The 11,602-nt window shown below is 54.6% G+C and overlaps 1 protein-coding gene across 1 annotated transcript; it reads left to right on the forward strand.

Moving 5' to 3' along the window:
• The first annotated feature begins 2,135 nt into the window (after positions 1 to 2,135).
• On the forward strand, positions 2,136 to 11,102 carry cideb (cell death inducing DFFA like effector b). Its single transcript, XM_041180772.1, has 4 exons — positions 2,136 to 2,396; positions 7,491 to 7,640; positions 8,210 to 8,397; positions 10,866 to 11,102. Exons 1-4 carry the CDS (start codon positions 2,136 to 2,138, stop codon positions 10,981 to 10,983), a joined length of 717 nt encoding a protein of 238 aa, XP_041036706.1. The 3' UTR covers positions 10,984 to 11,102.
• The last annotated feature ends 500 nt before the right edge of the window (positions 11,103 to 11,602 follow it).

Below are 11,602 nucleotides of genomic sequence, written 5' to 3' on the forward strand. Positions count from 1 at the left end.
ATATGTGTTTGTGTGTGTCTGTGTATCTGCTTGTGTATGTGTCTGTGTCCGTGTATCTGCTTGTGTATATGCCTGTGTGTGTATCTGTGTATGTGTCTTTGTGTGTACTTTGTGTGTGCCTGTGTCTGTGTATCAGTGTGTGCATGTGTTTGTGTGTATCAGCATGTGTATGTGTGTCTGCATGTGTATGTGTGTCTGCGTGTGTATGTGTCTGTGTGTACCTGCTTGTGTATGTGTATCTGTTTGTGTGTGTGTCTGTGTGTATCTGCTTGTGTGTGTGTCTGCGTGTCCCTGTGTGTGTCATTGTATCTGCTTGTGTCCCTGTGTGTCTGTGTATCTGCTTGTGTCCGTGTGTGTTTGTGTTGATTTGCTTGTGTATGTATCTGTGTTTGTATTTGTGTGTGCCTGCATGTGTCTTTGTGTGCCTGCATGTGTCTTTGTGTGCCTGCATGTGTCTTTGTGTGCCTGCATGTGTCTTTGTGTGCCTGCATGTGTCTTCGTGTGTGTGAATCTGCACGTGTGTGTATCTGCGCGTGTGTGTGTATCTGCGCGTGTGTGTGTATCTGCGCGTGTGTGTGTATCTGTGCGTGTGTGTGTGTCTGCGCGTGTGTGTGTGTCTGCGCGCGTGTGTGTCTGCGCGCGTGTGTGTCTGCGCGTGTGTCAGCGCGTGTGTGTGTCAGCGCGTGTGTGTGTCAGCGCGTGTGTGTGTCAGCGCGTGTGTGTGTCAGCGCGTGTGTCTGCGCGTGTGTGTGTGTCTGCGCGTGTATGTGTCTCTGTGTTTGTGTGTATGTGTCTGTGTTTGTATTTGTGTCTGTATGCATGTGTCTTTGTGTGCGTGTGTGTGTCCATTTGTATGTCTACGTCTGTGTGTGTATTTGTGTATCTGTGTGTGTATTTGTGTCTATCTGTCTGTGTATGTGTCTTTGTGTGTGTGTATGTGTCTGCTTGTGTATGTGTCTGTGTATCTGCTTGTGTATGTGTCTGTGTATCTGCTTGTGTATGTGTCTGTGTGGCTTTGTGTGTATCTGCTTTGTGTATGTGTCTGTGTGTATCAGCGTGTGTGTGTGTGTGGGTGGGTGTGTGTGTCTCCGTCCCTGCCCCTGACCGGCAGCAGCCCCTGAGATTTGCTGAACCTCAGAATGCTTACAGTGCAGGAGGAAGCCATTGGGCCCCTTGTGTCTGTGCCCCCTCTCTGAGCCATTCACCCAGTGCCACTCCCCCCAACACCTACCCCCAGCTTCTCCTTGTAGCCCTACACATTCTTCCTCTTCAGTTAATAATTCGATTCCCCCCACCTCGATCGAACCTGCCCCCCCCACCCCCGGGCACTCGGACAATGCGTTCCAGATCCTAACCACTCGCTGCGTGAAAATGTTTCTCCTCGTGCCTCTGTTGCTTCTCCACTCTCCTGTCTGTCACCACTCCTCCCATAACCCTTGATTCCCCTCGTCGATCGAAACTCTGTCTAACTCGGCCTCGGATATATTCAGTGACCCGGCCTCCGCCGCTCTCTGGTGGTGGGGGGGGGGGAGAGAATCCCACAGACTGACCCCCCCCCCCCACCCGAGAGAAGAAATTCCTCCTCGTCTCCCTCTTCAATGGGAGACCCGCTCCCCGCCTTATTTTTAAACTGTGCCCCCCCCTCCTCATTCTAGATTCCCCCCCCCCCCCCCATGAGGGGGAAACATCCTCTCAGCATCCACCCTGTCAAACCCCCTCTCCACCACCCCCCCCCCCCCCCCCCCCACCCCCCACCTCAGGATCTTATCTGTCTCAATAAGATCCCCTCTCATTCTTCTAAACTCCATTGGGTACCGGCCCCAACCTGCTCAACCTTCCCCTATAAGACAAACCCCCCTTCATCCTGGGAATCGGCCGAGCGAAACTTCTCTGAACGGCTTCCAACGCAAGTACGTCTCTCCTTAAGTAAGGAGACTGAAACTCTGCGCAGTACTTCGGCTGCGGACTCGCCAATGCCCTGTCCAGCTGCAGCAAGACTTCCCTACCTTTATACTCCCAGCTCCCCTTTGCAATAAACAACACCATTCCGTCTGCCTTCCTGATCGCTTGCTGTACCTGCAGGCGAACGTTTTGCGTCAGAGGTTGAGGGGATTGGGAAGAAGTGGGGGGAAATAATGCCCCTCACCGGGGCTGCGGGGAACTCTTATTGGAGCAGTGAGGAGGGGGACAGGCAGCGAGAACAAGGAGCTGACGATGATATTTTTCCCTCCGTCCCCCTACCCCCTGACTTCAGGTCGGTTTCTTCAGTGGGCTCGGAGCTGACCCGGAGGCTGTGGACCTCCACGCCTCCCCAGAGACCCTTTCGAATCTGCAACCACGATCGCACCTCCCGGAAAGGGGTGATGGCTGGGACACTGGGGGAGCTGATGAACAAGGTCGGTTTTGAGGGGGTGGGGTCGGAGGGGGTTAAGGAAGGGCCGGGGGGTGCGGTGGGGAGGTGGAAGAGTTGTTGCCGCTGGGGGTGGTGGGGGGGGGTGCGGGTGCGGCAGGGATGGGGAGCAATGTACAAGGACACGCACAGCTCATGTACACAGGTATGGACAGATACGCACAAATGCACTCAGACACACACACACACACACACACACACACACACACACACACAATCACAGAATTTTAAAGGCACAGAAAGAGGCCAATCGGCCCATCATGTCTGCACCAGCTCTCCAAACGAGCACCATGACCTAGTGCCATTGCCCTGCCTTTCCCCCCACTCCCACCCACCCTGTTCCCCTGCACATTATTTCTATTCAAATGATCATCTAATGCCCTCCTGAATGCCCCGATTGAACCTGCCTCCACCACACTCCCAGGCAGCGCGTTCCAGACCCACCCACTCCATCGCGTGAAAAAGTTTTTTCTCACGTCACACTCGCTTCTTTTGCAAAACAATGTAAATCTCTGCCCCCCCCCCCATCGTTCTCGATCCTTTTCAGAGCGGGAACAGCTTCTCCCTGTCGGCTCTGTCCAGCCCCCTCGTGATATTGAACATCTTTATCAAATCTCCTCTCAGCCTCCCCCTCTCCGAGGAGAATAGTCCCAACCTCTCCAACCTATCCTCATAGCTGAAGTTTCTCATCCCTGGAATCATTCTTGTCAACCTCTTCTGCACTCTCTCCAATGTGTTCACACCCCTCCTATAATGTGGTGCCCAGAACTGTACACAATATTCCAGCTGAGGTCTAACCAGTGTCTTATATAAATTCAGCATAACCTCCCTGCTCTTGTACTCTGTGCCCCTATTAATAAAGCCCAGGATACTACATGCTCTATCAACTGCTTTCTCCACCTGTCCTGCCACCTTCAATGATCTATGCGCACGTACACCCAGGTCCCTCTGCTCCTGCACCCCCTTCAGAATTTCACCCCTTATTTTAAATTGTCTGTCCGTGTTCTTCCTACCAAAATGAATCACCTCACACTTCTCCACATTGAACTTCACCTGCCACCAATCTGCCCTCTCCACCAACCTGTCTATGTCCTCTTGAAGTTCTACACCATCTTCCTGACAGTTTACAAAACTCCCCAAGCTTCATATCATCCGCAAACTTTGAAATTGTCCCCTGCACACACCAAGATCTAGATCATTAATATATATCAGGAAAAGCAAGGGTCCCAGTACCAACCCCTGGGGAACTCCACTACAAACCTCCCTCCAGCCTGAAAAATATCCATTGACCATTACTGTCTGCTTCCTATGTTTCAGCCAATTTTGTATCCACGCTGCTACTGTCCCTTTTATTCCATGAGCAATAACTTTTCTCACAAGTCTGTTGTGTGGCACTGTATCGAAGGCCTTTTGAAAGTCCATATACACCACATCAACCGCATTACCTTCATCGACCTTTTCTGTAACCTCTTCAAAAAACTCCAAGTTAGTCAAACATGATTTCCCCTTTAGAAATCCATGCTGGCTTTTCCCAATCAACCCATATTTTTCCACGTAACTGCTACCAAATAATTTTCTCATAGACGTCGACAGCACAGAAGGAGGCCATTCGGCCCATCGTGTCCACACTGGTCAACAAAGATCAGACTACACTCATCCCTTTTTGCAGCACCTGGCCCATAGCCCTGGAGGCTAAGGCAACGCAAGTGAATATCTAAATACTTCTTAAATGTTACGAGAGTTTCTGACTCGACCACCCTTTCAGGCAGTGAGTTCCAGACTCCCACCACCCTCTGAGTGAAAACATTTCTCTTCAACTCCCCTCTTAGCCTTCTACTTCTTACCTTAAATCTATGCCCCCTGGTTATTGACCCCTCTACTAATGGAAAAAAGTACATTCCTATTCACCCTATCTATGCCCCTCGTAATCTTATGCACCTCTATCAGGTCCCCTCTCAACCTTCGGTGCTCCAAGGAAAACAACCCCAGTCTATCCAACCTTTCCTCATAGCCTAGACCCTCCATCCCAGGCAGCATCCTGATGAATCTCCTCTGCACCCCCTCCAGTGCAATCACATCCTTCCTATAGTGTGGTGACCAGAGCTGCACACAGTACTCCAGCTGTGGCCTCACCAACGTTTTATACAGTTCCAGCATAACCTCCCTGTTCTTGTATTCTACGCTTTGGCTAATAAAGGCAAGTACCCCATATGCCTTCTTAACCACCTTATCTACCTGCCCTGCTACCTTCAGAGATTTGCACACCAAGGTCCCTCTGATCTTCAGTACTTTCCAGGGTCCGACCATTCATGGTGTAATCCCTTGCCTTGTTAGCCCTCCCCAAGTGCATTACCTCACACTTTTCCTGGTTGAATTCCATTTGTCACTGCTCCGTCCACCTGACCAGCCCATTGATGTCCTCCTGCAGTTTACGGCTATCCTCCTCACTATTTACCACCCGACCAATTTTCCTGTCATCCGCAAACTTCTTGATCACACCCTCTACATTTAAGCCCAAATCATTTATGTACACCACAAACAGCAAGGGCCCCAGCACCGAGCCCTGCGGAACCCCACTGGAAACAGGCTTCCAGTCACAGAAACACCCCTCTACCGTCACCCTCTGCTTCCTGTCTCTCGGCCAATTGTGGATCCAACGTGACACTTTGCCTTGGATCCCGTGGGCTCTCACTTTCTTGACCAGTCTGCCTTGAGGGACCTTATCAAAAGCCTTGCTGAAGTCCATGTAGACCACGACAAATGCATTACCCTCATCAATACTCCTGGTTACCTCCTCAAAAAATTCGGTCAAATTTGTCAACATGACCTTTCCCCACCACCGAAGTTAAGCTGGGTTTATCCTTACAACCTTTTTTTAACAAGGGCGTAATTTTGCAATTCTCCAGTTCTCTGGCACCTCCCCTGAATTTGGGGAAGACTGAAAGATTATGGCCAGTGCCCCTGCCATTTCCACTCTCGCTTCCTTCAATATTCTTGGATGCATCTTATCCGGTCCCGGTGCCCTGTCAACTTTAAGTACCGACAGTCTATTCAACACTTCCTCCTTATCAATTTTGATCCCTTCTGGAGACAGAGTTTCCTTGTCTGTCACCATGGTAGCATCTACCACCTTGGTAAAGACGGATGCAAAGCGTTCATTTAATACCTCAGTCATGGCCCCTGCCTCTATGTGTAAATCTCCTTTTTGGCCCCTAATCGGCTCTACTCTTCCTTTTACCACCCTCCTATTATTTATGTGCCTACAGAAGACTTTGCGATTCCCCTTTATGTTGGCTGCCAGTCTTTTCTCATGATCCCTCTTTGCTTCTCTTATTTGCTTTTTCACCTCCCCTCTGAACCTTCTGTATTCCTCTTGGTCCTCAATTGTATTTTCTACCTGACACCTGCCACAAGCACACTTTTTTTCTTTTTGATCTTAATTTCTATCTCCTTTTTCATCCAGGGAGTTCTGGATTTGTTTGCCCTCCCTTTCCCTTTTGAGGGAACACACCTCGACTGTGCCCCAACCATTTCTTCTTTGAAGGAGGCCCATTGTTCAGCCGCAGTTTCTCCCACCCAACCTTTGGTTCCAGTCTATCCAGCCCAGCTCCGTTCTTGCCCCCATTGGAGTCGGCTCTCCCCAGTTAATTATTCTTATTCTGGATTGCACATTGTCCTTTTCCACTATCATCCTGAACCTTATGATACAATGATCACTGTATCCTAAATGTTCCCCCACTGACACTTGATCTACTTGGCCCACCTCATTCCCGAAAACCAGGTCTAGCAGTGCATCCTTTCTTATGGACTGGGAACATACTGCTGTAGGAAATTCTCCTGAACACAATCTAGAAACTCTTGTCCCTCTCCACCCTGCACTCGGGTAATTAAAGTCCCCCATTATAACTACTCTATAATGCTTGCACCTCTCTGAAATTAACCCTGCAGATTTGTTCCCCTACGCTCTTCTCACTAGTTGGCGGTCTATAGACTACACCGAGCAATGTAGTTGCACCCTTTCTGTTCCTTAGCTCTGGCCAAATAGATTCTGCCCTTGAACCCTCTGGGACATCCTCTTTCTCCAGCACTGCCATGCTCTCCTTAACCAATAGCACCACCCCTCCTCCTTTTCTTCCTGCCCTATCTTTTCTGAACACCTTGTACCTGGGAATATTTAACACCCAGTCCTGCCCTTCCATGAGCCACACAGACACATACACACAGTCACAAACGCACAGACATACACACAGGCACGCACACACATACGCATAAATGGACATACAGAGGCACATGCACACACACGCGCACGCACATACACAGACACACATACACAGAGGCACAAACCCACATACCCACAAATGGACACTTACACACAAATGGACACACACACAGGCACATGCACGTGCGCACACATACAAATGGACACACACACGCGCGCAAATATGTATACATACACACACATACTTGCGTACACAGAGACACACACCCACATAGACAAGCAGGTGCACACACACTTATGGACACATGCATGCACATACACGCACACGGAGGCACGCACGCCTGCACGCACACGGAGGCGCGCACGCCTGCACGCACACGGAGGCGCGCACGCCTGCACGCACACGGAGGCGCGCACGCCTGCACGCACACGGAGGCGCGCACGCCTGCACGCACACGGAGGCGCGCACGCCTGCACGCACACGGAGGCGCGCACGCCTGCACGCACACGGAGGCGCGCACGCCTGCACGCACACGGAGGCGCGCACGCCTGCACGCACACGGAGGCGCGCACGCCTGCACGCACACGGAGGCGCGCACGCCTGCACGCACACGGAGGCGCGCACGCCTGCACGCACACGGAGGCGCGCACGCCTGCACGCACACGGAGGCGCGCACACACAAACAGGCACACACACACAAACACACACACACACGTAAACACAAACGGAGATGGACACTCATACAAAGACAGACACACGACCTCTACCCTTGCCGTGAATGGTGTGTCATGACCTCCCGCCATCTGACTGCTGTCTTTCTCTTCCACCTCTTCCTTCCCCCACCCCCCGCGCCCTTGCAGGTTTTTGATGCCCTCCTCATCACAGGGGCGATCAGCCTGGTCCTGGAGGAGGACGGGACCGCAGTGGACAGCGAGGAGTTCTTCGAGCACCTGGACGACGACACGGCCTTCATGGTGCTCCAGAAAGGCCAGCAGTGGCAGTCCCCCAAGGTCAGTGCGTCGGGAACGATTTCTCCCCCGCCGCCCCCCCCTCAAATCTCCCAGGCAAGCTGGGGTGACCCCAAATGTGTTAATGTCGGCGGGTGCGGTGGCAGGGGTGGGGAGGCCCAGACACGGAGCCAGACCCCCGCCCCCCAACAACCCACCCTCACGTCGAGCGGTACCACACCTCACCCGAACCATTGTGCCGGCCGTTCGCCAGTTGTCCTCTGTTTCCATTGCGCACTAACCCCCAGCTCACTATTGTTCCCAAGCCCAGCCCACTGGGAATCAGGATGCAGGACCCTGGAGATGCCCCTTCGGCGCAGGGGGAGCTTTACTCTGTATCTAACCCCGTGCTGTACCTGTCCTGGGAGTGTTTGATGGGGACAGTGTAGAGGGAGATTTACTCTGTATCTAACCCCGTGCTGTACCTGTCCTGGGAGTGTTTGATGGGGACAGTGTAGAGGGAGCTTTACTCTGTATCTAACCCCGTGCTGTACCTGTCCTGGGAGTGTTTGATGGGGACAGCGTAGAGGGAGCTTTCCTCTGTATTATCGGGAGCTGTCTTTGTGTTGCAGAGAGGGATGGTTTCATACTCGCTGACCCAGAAACCGAAGAACTCGAAAGACATTGCCCGAATCACCTTCGACATCTACAAGCTCAATCCCAAGGACCTCTTTGGCTCGCTGAACATCCGCGCCACCTTCTACGGCCTGTACTCCATGACCTTTGACATCAAGTGCCTCGGTCCCAAGAAGGTCATCCGGTAAGATGGTGCAATGGACCTCCCCATCCCCCCCCCCACCCCGCCACCCAAACCTCTCTCGTGTGTTGGAGGAGGTGTAGGAGGTGTGGGGGGGAGGGGTGTGTGGCGAGATCGGGAGGGAGAGGAAGATGGTGCCTTCCCAAGGACGATGCATTCATTCAATGACACCATTCGAGCATCGCTGTGAAGGGGTGGGGTGGGGAGGAGGGGAGAAGGGAGGGAGAGGGGGCACGTCGCTGGAACTTTTCGCCTCAGGACAAACACAAGAGTGCCAAATTTCCAAGGACCCCAGCAATTCGGATGACAGGAAGAAAAGGGGTGCTGATTGGTTGGCAGGTCAACTGTGATTGGTCGAGACATCGCCATGGAGAAAACAATGGGGGACTGCAGGCTCCCCGAGCTCCCGGGTAATCCCCCCCAAAAAAATTAAAAAGGGCGCAAGGCAGGAACCTATTCCTTTTGTTTGCTGAGGTCCCTCCCCCGTGTGGATGCAGGTCGCTTCTAGCGAGTGTAAACGAGCCGCGTCACGAGCTTGACTGATCATCACAAATCGGTTGTTAGTGTAGTTATTAGCGTAGCTGGTCGGTGCGCTCGGGATTGAACGGCAAGTGCTGTCCGATCGCGGCATCTGACGCCGGATGGTTTTTTTTGGGGTTTTGAGAGCACCGGCTGGCTGAACGCGCTCCGCGCTCCTGCCTACAGTGGACAGCCGGGGGTTGGGGGGGGGGGGGTGGGGGGGAGGGGTGGGGGGGGGGCGGAGTTGGTGCTGTCCGGTTCGATCGGCCAATGGCTCAGACTGGCGGCCCGGCACCACGCCGGCACTGAAATTCAAGCGAGACGTCCGGGAATAGCGTGTTTACGTGGTGCCCGCTGAAGTCACGAAACGTCCGAAGATGCTTCACGGGAGCGATTGTGAAAAGATCGGTCGCACAGCAGCAGCAGTGTGTGTACCATCTACAAGATGCACCGCAGCAACTCACCCAGGCTCCTTCGACAGCACCTTCCAAACCCACCACCGCTACCGTCTAGAAGGACGAGGGCAGCAGATGCATGGGGAACACCACCGCCCGGAAGTTCCCCCTCCGAGCCGCACTCGCCGTCCCGACTTGGGAATATATCGGCCGTTCCTTCACTGTCACCGGGTCAAAATCCTGGGAACTCCCTCCCTAACAGCACGGTGGGTGTACCTACACCACAGGGGGCTGCGGCGGCTCAAGAAGGCGGCTCACCCACCACCACCTTCTCAAAGGGGCAGTTAGGGGAATGGGGGCAATAAATGCCAGGCCCGGCCCAGCGAGGCCCACGTCCCCGTGAAAGAATATATCAAAAAAAATTTGACAAAGAGCCACATAAGGTGATGTGAGGACAGGTGACCCAACCTCAGTGTCAGAGGTCGGTGTTCAGGAGTGTCTTAAAGGAGAGAGAGAGAGAGAGAGACAGGGAGAGGCGGAGAGGGTTAGGGAGGGCATGCCGGAGCTTGGGGTGGGGCCGGGGTTGGGTGATGGGGGAGGGGCGGGGGATGGGTTGCAGGAGGGCGGGCGGGGGGTGGAGGGTCTGGGGAGGGGGAGGGGTGATGTCTGGGGTGGGGGAGGAGGGATGGGGGGAGGGCTGGGGGCGGTAGGGGAGAGGTGGGGTGGGCGGACGAGGGTGGGGGGTGGGGTGGGCGGACGAGGGGGGGTTGGGGTGGGCGGACGAGAGGGGGGTGGGGTGGGCGGACGAGAGGGGGGTGGGGTGGGCGGACGAGGGTGGGGGGTGGGGTGGGCGGACGAGGGGGTGTTGGGGTGGGCGGACGTGAGTGGGGGTGGGGAGGGGCGGTGGGAGGGTTGTGGGCGATGGGGGAGGTGGATGGGGGAGAGGTGGGTGATGGGTGATGGGGGAGGGGCAGGGATGGGGTGCAGGAGGGCGGTGGTGGGGGAGGGGTGGGGGAGGTGGGGTGGGCGGACAAGGGGGGGATGGGGGAGGGGTGGGGTGGGCGGACGAGGTGGGGGTGGGGAGGGGCGGTGGGAGGGTTGTGGGCGATGGGGGAGGTGGATGGGGGAGAGGTGGGTGATGGGGGATGGGGTGCAGGAGGGCGGTGGTGGGGGAGGGGTGGGGTGGGCGGACGAAGTGGGTGTGTGGGGTGGGCGGACGAGGGGGGGATGGGGGAGGGGTGGGTTGGGGGGGGGGGTGGGGGGGTTATGCAGTGAGGCCACCATCTGCCCAGCATCCCAAAACACCGGTACGCGCAGCCGGCGGGATTCCTTGGCGGGTACGGTTGTCATCACCCTGGAGGCAGGGAGCTGGCCGTGTTGCGCACAGCACGATCCCGGGAGCAGCAGGACGGGCTCCGCTGTGAAGCAGGGGTGCAGCCTCCTCCGCACCCCGCCTTCCTGGCTCCAGCGTGGCCAGGCCCCCAGCGACAACGGCTGAGCCGCGGTGCAGCCGTCTCGGGACCGAAGGTGACCTGTGTTTCCGCTTTCCCCCTGTAGGGAGATGCTCCGTGTGAGCTCCTCGGTGATGTACGGGATCGGGCAGATCCTCGTCACGGCTTCTTCCTTCGTCCGACGCCTGGTGGAGGGGAGCGACATGGCAGAGTGCTACGACTGATTCAGCTGTTCATACACAGGCACAGACAGATAGAGACACACACACACTCTCAGACACAGACACAGACAGATAGAGACACACACACACACACTCTCAGACACAGACACAGACAGATGGAGACACACACACACTCTCAGACACATACACAGACAGATAGAGACACACACTCTCTCTCAGACACAGACACAGACAGATAGACACACACACACACTCTCAGACACAGACACAGACAGATAGAGACACACACACACACTCTCAGACACAGACACAGACAGATAGAGACACACACACTCTCAGACACATACACAGACAGATAGGGACACACACTCTCTCTCAGACACAGACAGATAGAGACACACACACACACTCTCAGACACAGACACAGACAGATAGAGACACACACACACACTCTCAGACACATACACAGACAGATAGAGACACACTCTCTCTCAGACACAGACACAGACAGATAGAGACACAGACACAGGCAGATAGAGACACACACACACTCTCAGACACAGACACAGACAGCTAGAGACACACACACTCTCTCAGACACAGACACAGACAGATAGAGACACACACTCTCTCTCAGACACAGACAGATAGAGACACACAC

The sequence above is a fragment of the Carcharodon carcharias genome (genome assembly GCF_017639515.1).
Source record: "Carcharodon carcharias isolate sCarCar2 chromosome 27 unlocalized genomic scaffold, sCarCar2.pri SUPER_27_unloc_1, whole genome shotgun sequence".
NCBI lineage: Eukaryota > Metazoa > Chordata > Chondrichthyes > Lamniformes > Lamnidae > Carcharodon > Carcharodon carcharias.